The 26,528-nt window shown below is 42.3% G+C and overlaps 2 protein-coding genes across 3 annotated transcripts in view; one reads left to right on the forward strand and one right to left on the reverse strand.

The window, feature by feature from the left end:
* Positions 1-2,444, reverse strand: part of LOC126475106 (caspase-2) — a 70,252-nt gene extending 67,808 nt beyond the window's left edge. The window contains exon 1 of the mRNA XM_050102685.1: positions 2,337-2,444. The gene's annotated coding sequence lies outside the window, so the exon portion shown is untranslated. The remainder of the gene's footprint in view (positions 1-2,336) is intronic.
* Positions 2,445-2,926: 482 nt separating this feature from the next.
* The window catches only part of LOC126475104 (ATP-dependent RNA helicase DDX42), a 78,721-nt gene continuing 55,119 nt past the window's right edge, over positions 2,927-26,528 (forward strand). Inside the window, exons 1-4 of one of the 2 annotated variants that reach the window (XM_050102683.1) lie at positions 2,927-3,038; positions 3,300-3,521; positions 5,143-5,394; positions 16,933-17,176. In XM_050102683.1, the coding sequence (XP_049958640.1) occupies positions 3,316-3,521; positions 5,143-5,394; positions 16,933-17,176 (702 nt within the window). In that variant the 5' untranslated portion in view covers positions 2,927-3,038; positions 3,300-3,315. Of the gene's footprint in view, positions 3,203-3,299; positions 3,522-5,142; positions 5,395-16,932; positions 17,177-26,528 lie in introns of both variants that reach the window. The other variant, XM_050102682.1, reaches the window with a different exon arrangement.

Below are 26,528 nucleotides of genomic sequence, written 5' to 3' on the forward strand. Positions count from 1 at the left end.
GAAGGCTGTGGCTGAGAGTTTTGTGTAAGTGTCTTTTAATTGTGCCTGTTTGTAACTTATAATGTCTTCTTTACAGTAAGCAGCAATCTATCTTTTCCTACAGTGTTGATATGCCTACCTGGAGCTTCTATTGTTTAATCATTCAAAACTGGCATTCAGCTAAGTTTAAGCAGAATTATTATTGTTAGTTAAGTTATTGAGATGATTCTATGTTTGTTGGGGTTGGATTTTTACGTTTGAGCTGCTCATGGGGCTTTGTGTGGTGGCAAACGACGTCCTTTTGGTGCGTTTTAGCCATCACAAGTAGTCTTTCAGAGTCTGCAGCACTTTGCGTTGCACCATGGAGCTCCTCCCTGGTGAAGTTCCATGGATTTTGTCAACACAGATCTAAGAATGCAGTATGAAGAAAAAGGAGTCTGATGGCAGAAATTTGTCAGACACAGCGTTCTTGTGAAATGGCTAAGCTGTCATCTGAGCTTGAGTTGCAGTCTGGCCAATAAACCAGATTTTGTCTAGAATACATAGCCTATTCCTCATAGTAAAAGTAGTCTTATGGGAAGAAAATCTGGAAAAAGTGGAGGTTCTGTTTGGGACAAGGTAAAAGAAATCATACTTCCAAGATGGTGGAAAACCTCGCACATGATTATTTATTTTGTTACTTATCTGACTTTTGGCCATTCAGCACAACAGCGCAGGACTTGGAAGATGCATTACTGAAATAATCTATACATACATGTAACATATACAAACTGGGATAGGATTAGGTAGTTAAGTGAGTTAGTTAGTTTCATTTTCAGTGAAACACATTGCACGATAAATCATGATGTGGAACGAGTCATTTTACAATCACATCAAAAATTAATTTGTAAATATGGCTAAATGCTGTACATTTATGTTTTTTAAGTTAGTTTATTTTTTTAATACACAGATGATAGTTAGTAATTCCTATCCACCACCTTTTACACATAACAATAACAGAAATTTTTCTATGGAATAGAAGGAATTGTCAAGGAGAACTGGCCCACTGACCAAGTAGTTCACGATACACACAGCCTAACCATTATATACCTTAGTATTGCTTATTTGCCTGACACACTGAATCAAGATAAAGAGAGCCAAGTGATTTGAAATGGGTTTGCAGCAAGTTACGAAAATGTACAATGAAATCAAATAGCAGAATTAAAAGATGGTGATTGATATTGCTGGCAGAGTTACTTTTACAATTCCAACATATCATTTTTGCAAAGAATTCTAAGAATACTGAGGTTACTGCTACCAGTCACTAAGTAAACTAATGTAAATACATCAGGAGATAAAGAGGAATATTTGATACGAGTCCAAAAAAGATGGCTCCAGGCACTATGGGACTTAACATCTGAGGTCATCAGTCCCCTAGACTTAGAATTACTTAGACCTACCTAACCTAAGGACATCAGGCACATCCATGCCTGAGGCAGCATTCGAACCTGTGACCTTAGCAGCAGCGTGGTTCCAGACTGAAGCGCCTAGAACCACTCGGCCACAGCAGGCAGCTGATACAAGTCATCAGCTTTCACTAGTGACATGGAAAACGTGTCAAACACCATAATCAACATGATTACTGTAACACAATATCAGTGGCGATATTCTGAAAGGGCCAAAGCTACAGATTAGTCTGTCACCAAAACCACTTTTTTTTTTTTACTTTCACATTCATTGGCTTCGCAAGCTAACGATGAATATATGCATTAAAAAGTGTCATCACAGCAACCATTGATATTACATTTGTGGTCATGTCAACGACTCGTATCGAATACTCCTCTTGACAGTTATCTGCTACACAATGGTTAATCAGTTGGGGTGTACAAAGACGAGTACAGTCAGATGGCTTTCATCTGTGAATGGAGAATTCGACTGGACCCAAATATCATCTGCTACACACCATTTTGTAGCTTTCTGTGTACAAATGTTTTAGGTGACATTAGTGTACATAAAAAAATGGTAGACTTCTCCTTGTACATTAATAGCACACATTTTTTTATCACTCCACAGCATAAAATTTTGTAAGTCCAGTAGGAAATCCCTGCTGTTGAAATTCATCACCCTATCAACTTTAGAGGATAAAAATACCTACGATAACTGGAGCTAACAGTAGTTAGCTGGCCTATCTCAAATAATATTACGGTGGAATACTTCTAGCAACAAGGTTATTTATTAAATTTTCCAATAAGGCCGGAGGAACTTACAATGCGAGAATGAAATTTTGGCTACAAAAGTTAAAATCGTGAAAGACGACAACTTAGTATTAACAGAAAATAGCAGTCTATAATCTGCAGGAAATGGTAATGATGACGTACCAAAATAAATAAAAAAATAAAAAAAACAGCTGTTCTTAGTTGTTAACACATAACAGTTTGTTCCTTTAGCGCGGTTCGTTGACATCCGACGTGCTGCAACAAGTTCACGTCAATGATAAAAAGTAAGAAAGATATCTCATGAACCGAACTGTCAATTGCAACTGATGGAAAGACCAACATCCTATTAAATTTTTGTCCTATAACTTACATTGTATGAAATATAATTGGATTGTAGTTTATGTAGCTGAATATTATATTAAATAACTGGCATATAACTAATTTTGTGGGGAAAACAATTGCTTTGTAGCTTATGCAGAGAAACAGACCAAAGCTATTTTAGTCAACTTTAATTTATTTATCACACTCTCTAGAGTCTCTACATAAGCTCAAAGCTGGACTTCCAAAGTTAAATACTAATGATCACGCATAGTCTACAGAAATAGTGTTTGTAATTTATGCTTTTGTAGATACTTTTGAAAAAAAGTGAACCTGTTAATTTTGAAGTTATGTTATGAAAACCATTCAACATTCGTTGTTTTGATCATGTGAATTTATTTCGAAATGATTTGTCATGTATCGGCTCTCGCTGTTGAGTCAGAGCAGAAAGATCCTTGTGGTGATCGTCAAGAATATCTTTGCGCATGTGACTTCTTTGAACCTGTGTGTAGAATTATGTACACAGAATGAAAGTTGTTATTTAATGTGAGTAAGTGTGTTGTGTTATTGTTTATTATGTGCTGCGCAGACGGATAACTCATTGTGATTTCAATGAGCACTGCTTATTTAAGCGTCATGAAACAAGTGTTCCAGTGATGATAACTTGGTGTTATTTCTTGTTTGGATAATTTCTTATAATATATTGCTGGGTAATTGTACAATTTTAAATCTGCTGTAACAAGTAATGAATTAATTCAAACGCGTAACCTAGCTTTTGCGTTTAACGGATACGTTTTATTTTTGTAGCCTACAGTCTGTTAGTATGAGCTTCAACAAGGGTGGTGATGGAAGGCCGAGAGGGTTTGGATTTTCGGGCTTCCAGCTGAAGCGGGATAAGAGCAATCAGTTGCCACCTCCACCGTCAAGCGCCATCAGTAAACATGGGTATTCTACAATGTCAGCAATCAGCCAAAACGCTCTTGCAGCAAGTTACGGTTTACCAAGAAAAAGATCAAAAACTGAAGAAGAGTGAGTATTCTGATTCCATAACAGTAACGCAATCATCGGAACGCGATAAACAGGAATGACTGGAGAAAATCCAACAACGAATACTTAAATTTACGTTTTTCCAAAAACTGTAATGCAGTGGATATTTTGTAGAGTTTAATTTGGCGACAATTGCTTCACATGTTACTGTTGTCATTATACATTATACCACACTCACATGTAGACTCGTGTAGAAAGAACAAAATAAGACAAACATTTCAAAATGCCGGTGTTGCTGTTGTAAATAAGCTATAAAAAAAAGATGTCTAAAAAGTTTTAACTGCAGCCACTAACACACTATCTAGTTGACTGCCCGTTGCTTAATATTTGTTAGGTCTGTATAGGGTTACTGGGTATGTTTTCCATCATTATCGTTTGAAATACCTTAGTTATATTCAGATTTTAATTTTGGAATGTCACTAAACTGTCTAGAGAACAACACAAGCCTTCAGTATAGTTTTTACGGTGTAATGCCATATGTTACATAGACAGCATCTACATGTTTTTGTTTATTTGTTTACGTTGGCTTTTGTTTGTGTGTTTTGTTCACAATATATTTAATTTCTGTGAGTGCTGCCTAACATTGTGTTGCATATGTATGATTATATAGGTCTAGTGGAGGTGGAGAGTATTTTGAAGGTCATTATACTGTTTGATCAGTAACATAACTGTAGTCCTAGGATATGTTGGATGATTTCAGTTTAGTTGTATCTGTACACTTTCCTGTAAAGTATGTAAATGAAGGAAGTATATGCAGTACTTATTGTATGTGTTTCTGGAAATACGGAAGCGTCTGATCCCACCCGTCTGCTTTGACCCATGACGTCACAAATATGGCGGAAACAAAAACAAACACACACACTTTCCACAAGAAGCCTAATGACACTAACGGAACAAGCGCGGGAAATGGAGTGTTTTGGGTGGGGGGCAAACTAAATATAAACAAATTTAGATGCCTTGCGTAGCTACAACGTGTAAGTGAAGACAGCCGTGCATGAATACCCACCCACCTCCCCAGGGGTCGTAACCCCTGCAACCCATAGAAGACAAAGATGCTTCAGTAGCTGATTAGTGTTTTTTGCCTTTTAAAAAAAGAAATCTCACGGGATAGAACGAACAGATCAGAAAGATAAATATAATAAACTAAAACAGAAATTCGAGGAAACAGATAATTAAAATAAGTAATAAGTGTTTTTAAATTAAAAAAAAAAAATCTCACGAGATAGAACGAACAGACCAGAAAAGTAAATAAAATAAGATAAAACAGAACTGGAGACAGCCACACTCAAACCAAACTCCGTGCCGTCTTGACATCACACACAACACCCTTACGTCACGGGTCAAAGCCGACGCGTGGGATCGGACGCTTCTGTCGACCTGTGTTTCTTATATGCTGACTGATTCTGTCTTCTCTCCACTTTATTGCAGAATTAATTACAACATTTTGCCAAGTTTAATTATTGTTTTTTTTTTATTAAACCTTAGCTCCCATTGTCTTTAGATTAATGTTTGAATTCTCTTTTTTTGGTAACAGAGGCAGTGACTTTCATTTTTTTTTTTTTTTTTTTTTTTTTTTTTTTTTTTTTTTTTTTTTTGATTGAAGGTATTTTGATGAAGATGATGAACATACTACACCAACATCAACACTGGAGTACATTCCTGCCCCTGGCAGCCCATCTTATCAAGAACCAAAGAATGACAGCTCGGATTCAGATGAAGATCCATTGGATGCATACATGGCAGGCATCGAACAACAAGTACACAGGGAAACAACAAAAATTATGGAGAAAGATGACAAGAAGAAAGGTATTAGAGATGATATTGAGGAAGAAGACGTAGAGGAGTCTTACTACAGGTAAGAACAACTAATTCTTCATTAGAATTTGGAATTTTAGGTAACTGTTATGTCCTCAGATATGGATATTAGGATGAAATTTGCTAGTCATTCATTAGTTGCTGCTACGGACAAGGGTATGACTGCTACAATTAATTTCTCCAGATATCTGGCCTAATGGCGGAATGAGTGAATGTCAGCAGTGGGGTTATCTGTGAAATTTTCTTTGTGATGTGGATATCGAAATTTATGTTCCAAGTTTTTATTTCGCCCCCCCCCCCCCCCCCCCCCCCAGGTGGTGCTTGAAGTTCATATTTAGTAGGTTAGTTTATAGTGATGGATATTGTGGAAGGTGTTGTAGTTATTTTGTCTGTTTAGTTTTTAATAGTAGTGGGTTCTGTGGCTTTGTTTTAGCTATATATGTAACTCCAATTTCTGGTACCATATCTAGTAGTTGTGTGGGTTAATGGTATCATGGAAATTTCCTGTACCTGTTTTTTCAGTTTTTCGTTATTGTTGGTATGTTGAATGCTGAGGTTTTCATTTGGTCAATTTTTGTATTAGTATTTGTTTTGGTATGTCTTCGTTATTGGGGTTGTCACATATTTAGTTTGTTCCTTTCAGAAACCCCCATAATTCCCACACTTGTCCCATTAATTTCATGTTATTTCTGCAATTAAATAAATATTTTTCATGTTATTTGTGTATGTTGGTGTATGTAATGAAGACATGGTCCCCATATTGTATTAGCTTTAAGTAGGGGTATTGGTAAATGCGACACTGTCCGATTCCACCCGTCTGCTTTGATGCATGACATTATCAGTATAGCGGAAACGACCATTCTCGACGTCTCGAGTATGGAGTCTATGGTGTTACTACATAAACAGGACAACAAACATGAAAATACATATAAATACGATAGAAACACCTCCCACCAAAAATATAATCCAAATAACGGGACAAGTGTGGGAAATTGGGGGATTTTGGGTGGGGACAAACTAAATATAAACATATAAAACCATACAAAACGACGTCATAAAAAAACAGCGAAAATCAGCGCAAAATTCCCGCATTCTGCTACACCCACAAAATCCACAGGAATCGGTTACTCACACTCAACCATGTAGCTCAGCCACAGTTGTTGATACCACAAAATAAAAACTATCAACTACAAAAACTAGAATCAAACCGCCACTATCGATACCACAAAACCAACACCTGAAACAACAAAAATTGGAATCTGACTCTTCCCTTGACTTATAAAAGTCAGCTACAACAGATGATACCAAAACACATACAACTGCAATGACACATTGGAATCGGATACTTCCCTCGACCTGCATAGGTCAACTACAACTGATGACACAAAAACACATATAGCTATGACGACACATCGGAATTGAACTTTTTCCTTGACCCATCTAGGTCAACAACAGCTCACGATACCAAAATGCATCTATGATGACAAAACTGGAATTGGATACTTCCATTAAGCTGTATAGATCATCCACAGCTGACAATGCCAAAGAAACCTACCCCTGTGATAAATAAAAGCAAACCCAGAACACATGAAAAAACCCACAAAACATCACAACTCGTGAATAATAGACCCAAAAAAAGACTACTTACCATGAACAAAATCTGGCACACTAGGTTAGCCATCCCAATCAAACTCGCGCGCGCGCGCGCCACACCCTAACCACCCACAACCTATCAACCCCAACCCCCAGAAACAAAAATCCGCCAACAAATAAAAACCACACAGTAAACGAAACTTGATCACACATTACAACACAAAAACAACTGCAACAAAATAGATCCTTTGCAACATAATCATAAAACAACAACACCCCCCCCCCCCCCCCCCCCCACCAAAAGCACCTAAATCCACAAATATATCCCCCGACCCCCTAGCAATGTACAAAACCCCCTCAGCTAACCACCCTTGGCCTGTACATCTTATTAACTGCCCTCAAAAAAATGCAATACTGCCCAGGGAAGCTCTTCTGCTAGCAGTACTCATCTAAATGAGATTGCAGGTTAGGAAAGTGCCTCTTCCCCCTCCCTATGACTGATCCATTGAATTGGTACATGCCCCAGTTTCATAACTTTTTAACTCTGAACTATGATTTACAACTAAATGATAATAGACCCTCTTCCCCCACTCCCTATACAACAAAAAGAGCATCTGACACTACAGTACTCCCTTCCTCTATATACTCTTCAATTAACCCCATCAATTACCTCTTCAGATGTCCCTCCAAAACCCTGAAAACACAATCCGCAACCCCCCCCCCCCCCCCACACACACACACAAAATGGCCCACCCACATCTAGGGGTTAGAGTAGGCCCGAGGTATCCTTGCCTGTGGTAAGAGGCAACTAAAAGGAGTCTCACATTTTTCGGCTTTTGTGATTTGTCCCCTGTAGGGTTTAACTGCAATTTTTCAAAATTTTCCCAAAGAGCAAGCCAATTGGGGAATGGCGCCTTACTTGGTGCATCGTGTCCATCGTGCATTGAGATCTTCAGCCCACTTCCTCATCGTTGCATTGCAATCCCGCTCATTCTCCATCTCTTGGGCGAGGACACTTTCCTGGGTGTCTCTTCCACCATGCACTATGCAGTGTCACTTTCTGTGCCGACGATGACCATGGACTTCTTTGCACCTCATATCCAGCACGGTAACCAGTCTGTCATGGTGGGGCCGCCATGTACCCTGTTGATTGTAGCCCCCGGACAACACAGGGATCATCGCTCTGCTGATGCCAGTGCCGTTAACTCCCCACATATGCCAAGGAGTAGATGCCCTTCACCCTGAGGCATTGGGACTCCCGGCAATGGCCATCCTGCTAGGTGGCATTTGCTGCGGCTGGGTGGCACTTGTGGGGAGGGCCCCTGGTCTGAGTGGGTGGAATCAGGGCGGATGACTTGTCATGAAGTGTAGTACATCATCTCTTGCTGGTGTGCTGGTGGTGCACTGCCAGCAGTCTCTAAGCGGGGAAAATCTAACTTCAAAGCTAAGAACCACGATCCCAAATTGTTCCCCTCCCTGGCCACACCATGGGAGGAATGCCAGGCTAAGAATAGCAGTGAAGCTTATTCGCCCTGATACCTAGTATATACGAGAGTTGATGGGGAATCTTTCATGTCCATGAAGTCTCAGTTTATTGTTGAGCATTTGGAGGACAAGTTTGGGGCAGTGGAGGGCTTGATCAAAATGTGCTCTGGATCAGTTTTGATAAAAACAGCATCCTTTGCCCATTCACAGGCATTACTCGCATGTGGCAAATTGGGGGATGTTTCTGTTACCATCGCGCCCCATAACAGCTTGAATATGGTCCAGGGTATTATATTCCACAGGGACCTTCTTTTGTGGTCTGACGACAAGCTGTGTGTCAGTTTAGAGCGGTGAGGTATTCATTTCGTCCGGCGCGTCCATTGGAGTCCAAGGGATAACCAGGTTGCTTTCATCTTGGCCTTCGAGGGTTACACATTGTACGAGAAGGTCAAGGAGGTGGTCTACTGCTGTGACGTAAAGCCATATATCCCTCCCCCATTGTGGTGCTTTAAGTGCTGGAAGTTCGGCCATATGTCTTCCCGCTGTACTTCCAGCCCCACATGTCGACATTGTGGATGTTCATCGCATCCCAATACTCCATGTGCCCCGCCTCCCACCTGTGTCAGCTGTGGAGAGTATCATTCACGTTGCTCGCCAGACTGCAGGATTTTTCAGGTAAAGAGGAAAATCGTGGAATATAATACCCTGGACCGACTGACCTACACTGAAGCTAAGAGGAAATTCGAGTGCCTACATCCTGTGGCTATGACCTCCTCATATGCTGCCTCTACGAGAACAGTTGTCGCCCCATCAGTTCCTCAAATTCTTGTCATCTCTCAGAACCGGGAGACTACACCTGCCCCCTTGATGGTGGGGGGCACTTTCCTTCCTGTTGCTCCCGCACCACCTACTTTGGGAAAAACCCTCCCCCCCTCCGCCATCAGGGATTTCAGTCCCCACTTCTGAGCCAGAGAAGTGTAAGTCTTTCATAGAGCTTCACACTCATCCTCAGTCCCGGAGACTGATTCAGTGAAGTCATCCCAGCCAGGGAAACTCAAGGAACAGTGTGAGAAATCGAAAAAGATTACCCCCAAGGAACTGGTGGTGGCTCCCACACCACTGCTACCTAGAAGCTCTGCGTCTGAGGATGCGGTGCAGATTCTGGCGTCCGCTGAGGACCTGGATCTCACCGGACCCTCAGACATAATGGATATAGGCTACTCAGGCAAAAAGTCGGTGGCAGCAGGTAACCCTGAGGCGTAAACTGCCTCATTGAATATTCCATGCCTTCCCAGTCTCACGATGATGTCATCCTCCAGTGGAATTGCGGCAGTTTTTTCCATCGCCTGGCTGAGCTACCTCAACTGTTAAGCTTCACACCTGCTTTCTGCATTCCCCTCAAGGTAACTTGGTTTCCAGCAATGCGGACCCCCCGCCTTCCGTGGCTATAAGGAATATTACAGGAACCGTAGTGACATTATCGAGTGTCAGGTGAAGTTTGCGTGTATGTCCTAAACTGTCTTTAGTGAAACTTTGCCCCTTCGAACCCCTCTTGAAGCTGTGGTTGTCAGAATACGGACAATGCAGGACATAACTGTCTGCAATGTATATCTTCCTCGAGATGATGCAGTACCCCTGAATGTATTAGCTGCCCTGATGATCAACTCCCTAAACACCCATAACATTGTCAAAACTTTACTGTCTCGGTTTGACCTCTGCCTCTTAAATACTGAGGCTGCCACACGTTTCAGTGTGACTCGAGGTAGTTACTCGGCATTTGATTTAACAATTTGCAGCTGAGGACTTCTCCCATCTATCCATTGGAGAACGCATGACGACCTGTATGGTAGTGCCTACTTCCCCATCTTCCAGTCACTGCCCTAGTGTCAGGCCCAAGGATGCCTGCCCAGATGGGCTTTAAAGAAGGCGGACTGGGAAACTTTCACTTCTGATGTCATCGTTGACTCTCCCCCACATGCTAAAATTGATGTGATGGTTGAACGGGTGACTACCACAGTCGTTTCTGCAGCAGAAAACGCGATCCCTCGCTCTTTAGGGTTCCCCCAGCAAAAGACAGTCCTTTGGTGGTCGCCTGAAGTCACCAAGACAATTTCTTAGCGCCTGCGAGCTCTACAGCGACATTAGCGGCACCCTTCCCTAGAATATCTGATAGCCTTTAAGGGGCTCCATGCCCATCTATACCAGCTTATAAAATGATGGAAACAGGTGTGTTGGGAGAGATATGTGTTGACCATTGGGTGCCATACGTCACCTTCCCAAATCTGGACGAAGATCAGATGTCTTTTGGGTACCAGACTCCAACAGGTGTCCCTGACGTTACTACCAATGGGATGCTATGTACCGATGCAAGCACAATTGCCGAACACTTTGCTGAGCACTATGCTTGACCCTCTGTGTCGGGGAAGTACCTCCCTGCCTTTCGCACCCTCAAACGGTGGATGGAAAGGAAAGTCCTCTTGTTTACTACACATCTCAGTGAACCCTATAATGCCCCATTTATGGAGTGGGAGCTCCTCAGTGCACTTGCACATTGCCCCGGCACAGCTCCTGGGCTGGATTGGATCCACAGTCAGATGATTATACTTCTCTCGTCTGACTACAAGTGCCATCTCCTCGTCATCTCCAACCGGATCAGGTGCGTGGTGTCTTTCCATCGCAATGGGGGGAGAGCACCATTGTTACGGTGATCAAACCCAATAAAAACCCACTTGATGTGGATAGCTATTGGCTCATCAGCCTCACTAATATTCTTCATAGCTGCAGGAACGTATGGTGTGTCGGCGGTTGGTTTGGGTCCTGGAGTTACGTGGCCTACTGGCTACATGTCAGGGCAGCTTCCGCCAGGGGCACTATACCACTGATAATCTTCTGTCCCTCGAGTCTGCCATCTCAACCGCCTTTTCCAGATGCCAACACCTTGTTGCCGTCTTTTTAGATCTATGCAAAGCGTATGACACCACCTGGCAACATCATATCCTTGCCACATTATACAGGTGGGGTCTCCGAGGCCCACTTCAGATTTTTATCCAGAATTTCCTGTTGCTCTGTACTTTCCATTTCCAAGTTGGTGTCTCCCGTAGTGTCCGTCTGTCCACCCCCACCCCCACCCCCCTCCCCCAATCCACCCCCACCCACACCCAACAATATCCAGGGGAATGGGGTCCCGCAGGGCTCTGTATTGAGTGTATCGCTATTTTTAGTAGTGTCCATTAGTTGTCTAGCAGTAGCTGTAGGGCTGTCCGTCTCACCCTCTCTGTATGCAGACGACTTCTGCATTTTGTACTGCTCCACCAGCACTGGTGTTGCTAAGTGGCACCTACATTGAGCCATCCACAAGGCCGACAGCTTCCAGTTCTCGGCCACTAAGTCGTGTGTCATGCACTTCTGTCGGTATCGTATTGTTCATCCAGAACCAAAACTTTACCTTCATGATGATCAACTCACTGTAGTGGAGACACACAGATTCTTAGGACTGGTTTTCAATGCTCGATTGACTTGGCTACCTCACCTTCGTCAGCTTAAGTGGAGGTGCTGGCAGCACCTCAATGCCCTCCTCTGCCTGAGCAGCACCAACAGGGGTGCAGTTCGCTCTATGCTGCTGCAGCTCTACAAAGCCCTTGTTCAATCCCGCTTTGACTACGGGAGTCTGGTTTATGGTTTGGTGGCATCCTCAGTGTTGTGTGTACTGAACCCAGTGCACCACTGTGGTGTTCGCCTAGCTACGGGATTTTAGAACGAGTCCAGTGACCAGTGTCCTGGTGGAGACCGGAGTCCCTCCATTGCAGATCCGATGTGGACAACTGCTTGCCAGTTATGTTGCACACATTTGTAGTCCTCCTGAGCATCTGAATTACCGTCTCCTTTTTCCACCCATGGCAGTTCATCTCCCTCATCAGTGACCCAGGTCAGGGCTAATGATTGCGGTTCACGTGCGATGATCCCTTCTGTCTGAACTGGAGTCGTTCCCTTTACCACCTCCCATCCAGGTCTGTCCGCATATACCTCCGTGGTGTATGCCTAGGCCGCAGATTCATCTGGACCTTTCGCGTGGCGCTAAGGACTCAGTTACTCCTGCTGCTCTCTGCTGTCACTTCGTCTCGATTCTTGATGTGTTCTGGGGCCCTGAAGTGGTTTACGCCTACGGCTTGATGGCTGATGGTCATGTTGGCTTCGCCTACGTCCACAGAGGCCATTTTGAACAGGCTGCAGTGTATTCACTGCAGATCTGGTGGCCACCTCTCATGCACTTCAGTACATCTGTTCGTGCCCCGGGGAATCGTTTCTTCTGTGTACTGACTCTTTCAGCAGCCTGCAAGCTATCGACCAGTGCTACCCTTGCCATCCTTTTGTAGTGTCCATCCAGGAGTCGATCTATGCCCTGGACTGGTCCCATCGTTCAGTGGTGTTTGTATGGATCTCAGGACATGTCGGAATCCCAGGCAACGAACTAGCCGACAGGCTGGCCAAACAGGCTATGTGGAAACCGCTTCTGGAGATGGGCATCTTGGGAACTGACAGCGTTCTGACTTACACTGTAGGGTTCTTCGTCCTTGGGAGACGGAATGGCATAACAGTACACACAACAAACTATGTGCCATTGAGGAGACTACAAATGTGTGGAAGTCTTCCATGCAGGCCTCTCACAGGGAATCAGTTGTCCTCTGCCAGCTCTGCATTGGCCACACTTGGGCGACCCATGGTTACCTCCTGCACCGTGAAGACCTGCCTGAGTTTCAGTGCAGCGCATGGTAGATAGTGGCCCATATTCTGGTGCACTGTCCTACTTTGACTGCCCAGCGACGAAATCTTGGGTTACCGGACTCGTTGCTGTTATTTTTATCTGACAACACCTCATCAGCTGATTTAATTTTACTTTTTATTTGTGAGGGTGGGTTTTATCATTTGATCTAAGTTTTAGCGAATGTCCTTTGTCCCTGTGTGTCCTCCACCCTAGTGCTTCTAGAGTGGAGGTTTTAATGTGTTGCAGAGTGGCTGGTTTCTGCTTTTTATTCTCATGGTCAGCCAGCCATGGTAATCTGCTTTGTTGTTTTAATGTCTTCATCCCGATTCTTGCGTTTCTATGGTTTTCTTGTCCCCTTTTGTCCATGTACATGTTTTTGCCCTTCATTGTTCTTGTGATTTTTCCTTTCATTCCGTTTTGAGTTGTCTGTCCCGTTTGTTTTATTGTGACACTTTTGGCATTGTTTTAATCGGAAAAATGGACTGAAGACCTCGTAGTTTGTTCCCTTTTCACCTCTTTTAATCCAACCAACCAACCAACCAACCATAAACCAACCGAAGACTTACCCCTCCCATACTTTCTCTTCCCAAACTGCGATTGATCTATCTAGACCACCACCCCCAGCCCACCCAACTTACCCCTATACTTCACATATTCTGAACACACTTCCCTACAAAATGACAACAATCTAAAACCATCCTCTCACTCACTCCAGTCTCATACGCACAAAAACTGGTAGAGGAACTATAACAAAAATAATAAGTCATCAAAACAATCTTTCTCATGGCCAACCTAGACTTCTCTAACCAGGTACCGCGTCTGATGGAGTGCCAAAGGTTATCCCTTCGGCACCACCATATATAACAGTCCCTGGTCTGAACATATTGGTCTTTAAATATGTCTGCTTGTGTCTGTATGTGTGGATGGATATGTGCGTGTGTGCGAGTGTATACCTGTCCTTTTTTCCCCCCTAAGGTAAGTCTTTCCGCTCCCGGGATTGGAATGACTCCTTACCCTCTCCCTTAAAACCCACTTCCTTTCGTCTTCCCCTCTCCTTCCCTCTTTCCTGATGAGGCAACAGTTTGTTGCGAAAGCTTGAATTTTGTGTGTATGTTTGTGTTTGTTTGTGTGTCTATCGACCTGCCAGCGCTTTTGTTCGGTAAGTCACCTCATCTTTGTTTTTATATATATATAAAAACAAAGATGATGTGACTTACCATACGAAAGCACTGGCAGGTCGATAGAAACACAAACAAACACATAAACACATACATACACACAAAATTCTAGCTTTCGCAAGCAATGGTTGCTTCGTCAGGAAAGAGGGAAGGAGAGGGAAAGACGAAAGCATGTGGGTTTTAAGGGCGCCTTACTGCATGACAAACAGCAAACCAATAACACCAATTAGTTCTTCAATCACAGGCAATCCGAAATACTGTGCACTGCGACCAACAACTTTCAGATGAGCCCAATACACCACATAACACTCGGACCATATGCACACTCACCTCCAGAGGACACTGCCAACCACAACAAGATAACATCTACAAACACAACCAACTCATAAACTAAACTCCACATCGTAATGATGTCACGCACCACAACACCCTTACGTCGTGGGTCAAAGCAGACGGGTGAGATCGGATGCCTCTGTTGACCCTTAGTGGAAGAGAACGTGTGGTACCGCAATCTTCAGTATTCCCAAATGAAGGTGTAAGAGTATGCTCATTCCTGCTCATGCACAGTAATTATATTACATTAGCAGCTGGCCTAATAATTCAGAACCTATGTGTTATGAAAATAAGTGCTTTATGGAATATTGGTTATAGAAAGAAATTTAACGCTGTACCCGCAGTTAGGTTGGAAAGCAAAAATACGTTGAATTTGCCTCACAAATTAGGCGAAGTGCATGACAGTGTATTCTGATTCAAAATAAATTTGGTTAGTACTTTGACAGGTAAGTCTTGGACTAAAAGTCCAACAATCTGGGGTTCAGTCCGATTCCACCTGGGGTTGACCCACGACATCATCAATATGGGGAAAACAGCTTGTTCCAGCGAATACAACATAGTGACAGTGATGTCATATATGCACATGCCAACAAAAGTGAGCAAAAATAAAAATGACAATACTATCTCACTCAAAAAATAAAATGAAATTAACAGGACGACTGCGGGAAATTGGGAGTTTAGGGCAGGGACAAGATAAGTATAAAACAGTAAAGAAATACTGCATCATCGTAAAACAAATAATATAAAAAAAAAATTTAAATTACAGCATTTTGCTACACCAACAAAACCACAGGAATTGGACATTGTTCTTGACCTACGTAGCTCGGCCACAGCTATCGATACCAAAAAACAAGCACCTACAACTCTGAAAAGTGGGACCAAAACCCCAACACTCAAAAACCCAAATACCCCATGTTTACTACGTGAAATAAAACGTAGCCCACCTACCAAAAATAAAAAGCCATATAAAATTAGACTTGTCTCTGCACAACTAACACCGAACTAATCAGACCTAACAAAAATGCCAAATACATAAAAAAAAAAAACCTTATTAACTCGCTGAAAACACATCCACAATCCGTGTCACTGCATCAGCTACCTAAACTCAAAACAACATTAGCATGATGAGAATCCAAACTCAAATTAACCCAATACCACATGTTAAACTCATCACGTCCGCATCCACCACCAGAGTGCACCATCAAATACAACAACATGACACCTGCAAACACAGTGCACCATAGTGACGTTACACACAACACCACCATTATGTCACGGGTCAAAGAAGATGGATGGAATCGGGCACTTCTGTTGACTTGTCCAAGGATTTTTGCCTGATAGTTATCATTTCTTTCTCCTCTGGCAACAATTTGTTTTGCCATCTGTAGATTGGAATCAGAATGGTAGGCAAGGATGAATACCTTGTTGATGCTGTGCTAAACTTATTTTCCAAAATAAGTATCTTACATCATTTGCTTGGCTTGCACGTTCTCCTGACTTGAACCCACTTGGGTAGTGCCTGTGGGATGACATGAATTACTTGGTTTACAAGACCCCTGTGGCAACCGAGGAAGACGTATGGGCTGGGGTTGCAGCTGCAGCAGGTACTAGAGGACCAGGTACTGGTGATCGTATGTACCAGAACATGATATGGAGGTAGTGTATCTGTGCTGATGTCAGTGGTTGTCACAGTGAGCCCTGCTTGTTAGTGGACCTAGATAACGAGCAGCAGGAGTCAGAGTGCAACATGTGTTGCTGTGTTTTGCATGCAGCAGGAAAATGGTACATTTCTGGATATGAGTTCCTATGCTAATTTTAACTATCTTGGTCCCTACTAGAAGTCCTCAAAGTCTGTAAAGGGAATTTGATACATCCTATATACATTGGTTTAGATGTAGGTGCTGGGAAAATAGTCGACTTAGAACCTGTTGAAATTTGGTATGTGGAAGATAGTTTTATCATACAAGACATTGTGTGGTATCAAATAATTTTAAAGTGTGTGTGTGTGTGTGTGTGTGTGTGTGTGTGTGTGTGTGTGTTTTTGTGTTTTTGTGTGTGTGTGCACGCACGCATGTCTGACTATTGTTGACGAAGGCCTTAGTGGTCGAAAGCTGTAATTGTGAGAGTCTGTCTTTTGTGCCTACCTGTGACTCAGCATCTCCGCTGTGGCAACTTTCCTTCTCGTAATATTATTTTAAGGTGTTACTATTATTTGTGTCTGTTGCAGATACATGGAAGAGAATCCTTTAGCTGGTGTGCAAAATGAAGAGTCTGACCTAGAAATAGAGTATGATGAAGATGGAAATCCAATTGCACCAAAGAAAAACAAAGAAATTGACCCCTTACCTCCAATAGACCATTCAACAATCAAGTATGATGACTTTGAGAAAAATTTCTATAACGTACATGAAGAAATAGAAAGGCTCACAACAGACCAAGTGGAGGATCTGAGACAAAAACTTGGAATCAAGGTAGTGTTTGTGTAACAGGCATTTAGTACTTTATATTGTTGAATAACAACTGTCTAAACATATTTGCTAAGGCTTTCAAGCCAGGCCTGGACAATATATGAACTGCTTACTGGACTCAAAGGCCAAGGCCTGACATGTATGCATCTCGTCACTTATGTTTCACCCAGAACTGTAATGGGTGCATCACCAGAAATCTTTGTATTTTCTGTCACACATGCCTTCCTTTTGTATCCTACTCACAGAGACCGATTATTCATTAGTTTCTTGAAGTTCCTCCCCATACCTCTAATTCTACCTGGATTAACTTGCTTTATAATTTATGTAAAGTTGTAATTCATGTGTTTTTTTATGTTTCAGTACTCCTGGTTGTTTTCAAGTCTGTGCTTTATACCACATGACTCTTAATATACCACTATCAACATTGGCTTCTTTGTTTTCTTAACAGTGTGTTGGCAAGTCATTTCAAATATGTGTTCTGTAGGTGCATGCTGTATCGGTAGAGGAGAGCTTCAACTTTCTACAGAATTTATTTTCTCAGGGCATTCTGACATTATTCCAACACTGTCCAGTGAGAGGGTATTCATGCTCGGGTAGCTTTTGCTGTAGATATACTGATGACAAAGCTGTGGGATGCATAAGTTTTACTGTTGCAGACTACTTTGGACAAAAATTTGGAACAGCAGCCCTACAGTTGGCAACATTAAAGCTGTAAATATAGTGGAAGTATGTCAAAGGTACATTCACTTCATGAAACATGGCAAAGAAAGTTTAGAACAATTTTTTTAACATGTGACAGTACTATGAAAAGGATAAATTGCTATTTGTCATATGGGGAGGTGTTGAGTTGCAGACAGACACATAAATAAAAAAAAAAACCTGCTAAAGTTGGCAACATACACAAATTCAAGCAAGCACAGTTCGCATATAACCACTATCTTTGGCCTCCGAGGTGGACTGCAAGCAACTGTACATGATGGGAGAAGCAATTTGGATGGTGGGGGTAAAGAGGAGGCTGGGGTGGAGAAGGGGAAGGATAGCAGTGTTGGGTTGGGGGATAGTAAAGTACTGCACGAGGGAGCATATAGGGATGTGGTGGGGACAGGATAGGACAGCTTGGTGCATTCGGGAGGTTAGGCAAAGAGTGGGGATGAGGGAGGAAGTAGAGGAGAAGAAAAAAGACTGTGGATGTGCTGGTGGAATAGAAGGCTGTGTAGTGCTGGAGTGGGAGTGGGGCAGGCGATGGGAGGGTGAAGAACAGGGACTAAGAAAGATGGATGCCAGGGGGGTTACGGGAACATAGAATATATTGCAAGGATAGTTCCCGCCAGTACAGTTCAGAAAAGCTGGTGTCAGTAGGAAGGATCCAGAGATGGTATCGGTGGTGAAGAGTTCGTTGAAGTGAGGAACATTGTGTTGAGCAGCATGCTTAGCTAGTGGGTCATCCAGCTGCCACTCTTTGTTGGTGACCATTCAGGCAGACAGACGGCTTGCTGGTTGTTGTGCCCATGTAGACGCAGCACAGTGGTTGCAGCTTAGCTTGTAGATCATATGACTGCTTTCACAAATAGCCTCGCCTTAGGTGATGGCAAAGGTTATGCTTGTGACCGGACTGTAGCAGGTGGTGGTGGTGCTGGCGGTGGCGGGTGGTGGTGGCGGGGGGGGGGGGGGGGGTGTAGATTTATGGGTAAGGTCTTGTATCTAGGTCTGTTGCTGGGATGTGGACCCTGAGGCAAGCGGTTGGCAGCAGAGGTGGAGTAGGGATCGATGGGGATATTGTGGAGTTTCGGTGGGTGGCGGAATACCACTGTGGAAGATGTGGGAAGTATAGTCGATAGACTATTCCTCATTTCGGGCCACAACGAGAGGTAGTCGGAACCCTGGCAGAAAATGTAATTCAGTTGCTCCAGTCCTGGGTAGCTCTGAGTGATGAAGGGAATGCTGCTTTGTGTCAGGATAATGGGACTTTGAGACATTGTGGCTGACTGGGTAGGTAAGGCACAGGATATCTGTTTTTGTACGAGGTTGGGAGGACAATTCAGTCTTTGAAGGCCTCAATGAGGCACTTTGTATAGTTGGAAGGGGACTGTTCATCACTATAGATGTGACAGACACAGGTGGTTAGATTGTATGGAAGGGATTTCTTTGCATGGGATGGGTGGCAGCTGTCAATTTCGGGGTATTGCTGGTGTTTGGTTGGTTTGTTATGGTCGAAGGTACTGATGTACCCATCTTTCAGGTAGAAGTCAAAATCAAGGAAGTAAGTTGGCTTGATGGGCTGGATAAGACTAGGTGAAGCGATTGGAGGGAAAAGTTTTGAGATTATGGCAGAATGTGGATAGGGTGTCCTCACCCTCAATCTAGACCATGAAGATGTCATCAGTGAATCTAAACATGGTGAGAGGTTTGGGATTCTGGTTGGTTAGGAAGGATTCCTCTAGATTGCCCACGAATAGATTGGCATTGGATGGTGCCATGCAGGTGCCCATTGTCATACCATACATTTGTTCCTAAATAATGCCTTCAAATGAGAAATAATTGTGTGTGACGATATAATTGGTCATGGCGACTAGAAAGGAGGCTGTTGGTTTGGAATATTCTGGCATTGGGAAAGATATGTTCAATAATGGTAAGGCCATAGGCATTAGGGATGTTATGTGAAGGGAGGTGGTGCCAATAGTGATGAACAGGGCACTGTGTAGTAAAGGAACAGGGTCTATGGAGAGTCAGTGGAGAAAATGATTGGTGTTTTTTATGTAGGGGAGTTGTTGTTTTTGTTGTTGTTGTGGTGGTAGTCTTCGATCCAAAGACTGATTTGATGCAGCTCTCAATGCTACTCTATCCTGTGCAGACCTCTTCATCTCCGAGTAACTACTGCAACCTATATCCCTCTGAATCCGCTTACTGTATTCATCCCTTAGTCTCCCTCTATGATTTTTACCCCCCGCACGCTTCCCTCCAGTACTAAATTGGTGATACCTTGATTTCTCAGAAAGTGTCCTACCAACCATTCCATTCTTTTAGTCAGGTTGTACCACAAATTTCTCTTCTCCCCAATTCTATTCAGTATCTCATCATTAGTTATGTGATTTACGCATCTAATCTTCCACATTCTTCTGTAGCACCACATTTCAAAAGCTTCTATTCTCTTCTTTTCTAAACCTTTTATTGTCCATGTTTCACCTCCGTACATGGCTATGCTACACACAAATACTTTAAGAAAGGACTTCTTGACACTTAAATCTATACTCCATGTTAATGATTTTCTCTTCATCAGAAACACTTTTCTTGCCATAGCCAGTCTATAGTTTGTATCCTTCCTGCTTTGGCCATCATCCATTATTTTGCTTCCCAAATAGCAAAACTTCTTTACTACTTTAAGTGTCTCATTTCCTAATCTAATTCCCTCAGCATCACCCGATTTAATTTGACTACATTCCATTGTCCTTATTTTGCTTTTGTTGATGTTCATCTTATATCTTCCTTTCAAGACACTGTCCATTGCGTTCAACTGCTCTTCGGGGTCCTTTGTTGTCTGACAGAATTACAATGTAATCAAAAAACCTCAAAGTTTTTATTCCTCCTCCATGGAGTTTAATTCCTACCCCAATATTATTATTATTATTACTATTATTATTATTATTATTTTCTGCTTGCTCATTATACAGATTGAATAACATCGGGGATAGGCTACAATCCTGTCTCACTCCCTTCTCAACCACATCTTCTCTTTCATGCCCCTCAACTCTTATAACTGCCGTCTGGTTTCGGTACAAATTGTAAATAGCCTTTTTCTCCCTGTATCTTATCCCTGCCACCTTTCGAATTTGATACAGTGTTACAATCGACATTGTCAAAAGCTTTCTCTAAGTCTACAAATGCTACAGATGTAGTTTTGCCTTTCCTTAATGTATCTTCTAAGATAAGTTGTAGGGTAAGTATTGCCTTGCATGTTCCTTTATTTCTCCAGAATCAAAATTGATCTTCCCAGAGGTTGGCTTCTACCAGTTTATCTAATCTTCTGTAAAGTATTCATGTTAGTATTTTGCATCCATGACTGATAATTCAGTAATTTTCACACCTGTCAGGACCTGCTTTCTTTGGAACCGGGATTATTGTATTATTCTTGAAGTCTGAGGGTATTTTGCCTGTCTCATACATCTTGCGCACCAGATGAAAGAGTTTTGTCATGGTTGGCTCTCCCAAGGCTATCAGTAGCTCTAATGGAATGTTGTCTATTCCTGGGATCTTTTTTCAACTTAAGTCTTTCAGTGCTTTGTCAGATTCTTCATGCAGCATTATATCTCCCTTCTCATCTTCCTCTATGTCCTCGTTCATTTCCATAATATTGCCCTCAGTCAAGTACATCCTCCTTGTGTAGACCCTCTATATACTCCTTCCATTTTTCTCTTTCCCTTTTTGCTTAGGACTGGTTTTCCATCTGAGCTCTTGATATTCATACAAGTGGTTCTCTTTCCTCCAAAGGTATCTTTAATTTTCCTGTAGGCAGTATGTATGTTATCCCTAGTAATACATGCTTCTACATCCTTACATTTCTCCTCTAGCCATTTGCACTTAGCCATTTTGCACTTCCTGTCAATCTCAATTTTTAGATGTTTCGCCTGCTTCATTTATTGTGCCTTTATATTTTCTCCTTTCAGTGATTAAATTCAGTATCTCTTGTATTACCCAGGGATTTCTACTTGCCCTCGTCTTTTTACCTACTTGGTCCTCTGCTGCCTTCACTATTTCATCTCTCAAAGCTAACCATTCATTTTCTACTGTATTTCTTTCCTCTGTTCTTGTCAATCATTCCCTAATGCTCCCTCTGAAACCCTCTACAACCTCTGGTTCTCTCAGTTTATCCAGGTCCTATCTCCATAATTCTTCCCTTTTTGCAGTTTCTTCAGTTTTAATTTGCAGTTCATAATCAATAGATTGTGGTCAGAGTCCACATCTGCCCCTGCAAATGTCTTGTAGTTTAAAACCTGGTTCCTAAATCCCTGTCTGACCATTATGTAATCAATCTGAAACTTTCCGGTGTCTCCAGGTCTCTTCTGCGTATACAATTTTCTCTCATGATTCTTAAACCAAGTGTTAGCTATGATTAAGTTACGCTCTGTGCAGAATTCTACCAGGCGGCTTCCTCTTTCATTCCTTTCCCCCAGTCCATATTCACTACTTCTTTTCCTTCTCTTCCTTTTCCTACGATCGAATTCCAATCTCCTATGACTTTTAAATTTTCAGCGCTCTTAACTATCCAAATAATTTCTTTTATCTCATCATACCAAGTGTTAGCTATGATTAAGTTACGCTCTGTGCAGAATTCTACCAGGCGGCTTCCTCTTTCATTCCTTTCCCCCAGTCCATATTCACTACTTCTTTTCCTTCTCTTCCTTTTCCTATGATCGAATTCCAATCTCCTATGACTTTTAAATTTTCAGCGCTCTTAACTATCCAAATAATTTCTTTTATCTCATCATACATTTCCTCCTCATCTCCAGAGCTAGTCAGTATATAGATTTGTGCTACTGTTGTGTGTGTGGGCTTTGTGTCTATCTTGGTTGCAATAATGCGTTCACTGTGCTGTTCGTAGTAACGTATCCACATACCTATTTTTTTTACTCATTATGAAACCTACTCTTGCATTACCCCTATTTGATTTGGTTTTTATAACCCTTTATTCATCTGACCAGAAGTCCTATTCCTCTTGTTACCGAACTTCACTGTTTTGCACTATATCTGATTGTAACATATCCATTTCCCTTTTTAAATTTTCTAACCTACCTGCGCGATTTGGGGATCTGACACACACACACACACACACTGATGCGCGAATACCCGTTGTGTTTCTCCTGATAACGTCCTCCTGAGTATCCCCCCACCTGGAGATCTGACTGAGGGACTATTTTACCTCCAGAATATTTTACACAAGAGGATGCCATCATCATTTAACTATAGAGTAGAGCTGCATGCCCTGGGGCAAAATTATGGCTATAGTTTTCCCTTGCTTTTGGCAGTTCACAGTACCAGCAACAAGCACAGCAGGGCCATTTTGGTTGATGTTACAAGGCCAGATCAGTCAATCATCCAGACTGTTGCCCCTGCAACTACTGAAAAGGCTGCTGCCCCTCCTCAGGAACCACATGTTTGTCTGGTCTCTCACCAGATACCCCTTTGTTGTGGTTGCATCTAGGGTACAGCTATCTGTGTTGCTGAGGCATGCAAGCCTCTCCACCGATGACAAGGTCATGGCTTATGGGGGTAGGTTGCGGGTAATAGACTGAAGGTGTTGGTCTACGAAAGCAGAGACTCTCTCAGTGGGCATAGCAACTGGCCACAATGGGGTGTCCAGGAGGTTGGGTTTATGAACTTTAGGAAGTATGTATTAGGAGTGTTGGGAGTGGTAGGCGTAAGGAGAGAGATAAACTGAGGGGAGTAAAAATTTGAGGAGCTATTGGAAATTCTGTTGGATTTCTGTAAAGGGGTTCTGTGGCAAGGTTTCTAGGTGGAAGAATCTCACAGCTGGCAGAGTTCTTCCGCCAGGTTATTCCTGCAGTTTTAGATGACAGTGGTGGAGTCTTTGTTGGCAGGTAGGATTATAAAGTTGGGATCAGTTTTTAGGTGGTGTGTTGCTGTTTTTTCTCGGTGAGTATAATGTTATCTTCCATGTTGAAGGATTTGAGGAATGATGGTAAGGCAAAGTTTGAGGTTAAGAAATTGTGGAATGTTAACAGGGGGGTGGTGTGGGGACAATGAGGGTGGATGGAGGAGTGAACTGAGTCAGGCGGGTTTCAAAATTGGTTTTGAGTTGAGTCTGGTTGGTAGAATTGGTGATGGAAAAAATGTTTCCACTGTAGGGACCAGCAGAAGGACAGAAAGTCTTTGACAAATCCAGATGATTGAGCTTGGAAGTAGGGCGAAAGGAAAGGCCTTTGAAGAGGACAGATACATCTATGGGACTAAGGCTTTTGGAGGGAATGTTCATGACTATGTTTGAGGTCTCTTTAGGTTCTGGATTCTGTATTGCATGGGAGAGAGTTTCTGAGAACGTGGTAAATGTAATAGGTCTGTGTGGCAGGGTTTGTCAGCTATGTGGGGATGTGATGGAAGTTTGGAGGCGGTTGTACAAGTGATGGATACTGGTAGTCCAAAATGGGAGTAAGTGGTGAATAGGATGTAGGGTCTTTTGAGGTGGCATTGTGCATGGTGCTCTTCTTTCAGGTGGGCAAGAATTTGTGACTGCAGAGCAGGAGAACTTTACAAATGGATACGAGATAATTGCAAGGTGGTTTGGGCCTAATTTAAAAGGGTTTGCAGGACTAAGCTGATGAGGGCTAAGGACTGGCAGAAACTGTACAGATGGAGGTCATTGTGGAAGAATGGGCTGCAGCCGGAGATGGGTAATTTGATGTTAAGGCCATTTCGGGGATTTCATGAACCAGCCAACAATGCAGGAACAGTATGTGGGACTGGTTTCTGGCTAGGGATAAGGAAGCTTTTCTGTATTGGTACAGATGGGAGGAGCAAGGATCCTTGATGGAGGTTAAAAATACATATATTAAATAAAAATACTTGCAGGGGGGGGGGGGGGGGGGGAGCGCAAAATACAGGTGAGGTACGGGGAAACAAGGTGAAACTTGAGGGAGTAGGGTCAATAGTGAAAGGCGAAAATGAACTGAAATCGATGTGAAAACACGATGAGGTCAAAGAGAAAAGTGACTAAAAATATAATAATGTGGGATGCAGGTGAATATGCAAGTGAAAATGATTAAGAGCAACATTTAGCCCACCAAAAAGAAAGTAGCTATCAGCTTACATTCTTCTATACGTCAGTTATAAGAAGTGCCAAATACTGCAGCATACAGTTTTTAGATAACCAATTATTTACATAAGAATTAAAATTATCGCCCATAGCAAGAAATTGGTAGAATTAAAACAGTGAGTGAGGGATGAGTATATGTGATCCTCACCTTGCGGAATATGGCCAGAAGTACATGCGTAATGTTCTGTAAATTGATGGATATGTCTTCTGTATCACTGGAAGAAAAATATTGATAAAGAGCCACTAAGAGCAATGGTTTTTCATGTCATAAAAATAACTACTCTGCTTTGCAGAAGATGAATGAAAATGTACAGAATTCCCTGCTGCATAAGGTAACTACAAAGAGAATTATCAATGCACAGTTCTGTGAATAGTCCAGTGACAGGAAAGCTAAGGTAGACTGGGGTGTACTGAAAGTAGATGAATCACACACTGTTGAAAATATCCACATTGTCTAATTTAAAGGAATTTCTATGCTCTGCACTACCATGTCTGCATTGCAAAGCAATGAGATTTACAATCACAGAGAGGCTGAGGATGTGGGAGGAAAGCCCCCAACCCCATCCTCCCAACATTCCATGGTTTACCGAAGCACCCCTCACTGCAGCTGAGGCTACTAATTACCTGTTCTGACCACAGTAGGCTGTGACTAGGCCATTTATCTGCAACATATATTCTTTCTTCCTGGATTAGACTAGTCTAAAACTTTATGTAGGAGAAGTCCTGTCGGTTTTGGAAAGTTGGTGAGTGGTACTGATAGATTTGAAGCTGTGAAGATGGGCCATTAGGTGTGCACAAACAGCTTAGGCCGCAAGAGCACTCGTAACTAATGACTAGATTGCAGATTCATTTACTAGTCTCACATACAGTTTTAATCTGCCAGGATGTTCCACACCTTTTGCACAGTTACCATTATGTAAAAATGAGACAAATTTGGGCATTTACTTATGGTTTTCACCAATATTTCTTCCGTGTTGTGCACCACCTACAAATAGAATAAGCAAAAGGGGGTGGGGCATGATTAGGGTTCACTATGTACTCTCCGTTACAATCCATTTGAGGACATGCACACACATAAAAAAATTCAAAGATGACTTTTGTTTTTCTTCATATACAGTCTTGCACTTGCTGTGGTGGGTGGCATAGCATGCACTTGTTTATGTTAACTGTGAGGTGATTTATGTGGAGCTGCATATCTAGCTACAAACAAATAAATCTGTAAAGTAAGTCTGTATCATGGCACTTCCCTACACTGATTTTCATTGTCTTGTCCTTTTTTTGTGGAGGTTTTCTGTTGCTAGAAGTTTGACCATGCTTGAAAGAGGATTCTTTATTCATGTGAATGAAACATACATACAATGGCCTTGTGTTATCCTTACAATTTGTCATTTATTGATCTGTTTTTTACTACATGCTTGCACTTAATATTTTTGGTTCCACAGCTTGTAACACATGGGTGCAAACTTTGACTCTTACAACTTTCAGGTTGCAACCCATATTTGTAGTACTCTACTTGCAGTTTTGCACAAA

This window comes from Schistocerca serialis, chromosome 4 (genome assembly GCF_023864345.2).
Source record: "Schistocerca serialis cubense isolate TAMUIC-IGC-003099 chromosome 4, iqSchSeri2.2, whole genome shotgun sequence".
NCBI lineage: Eukaryota > Metazoa > Arthropoda > Insecta > Orthoptera > Acrididae > Schistocerca > Schistocerca serialis.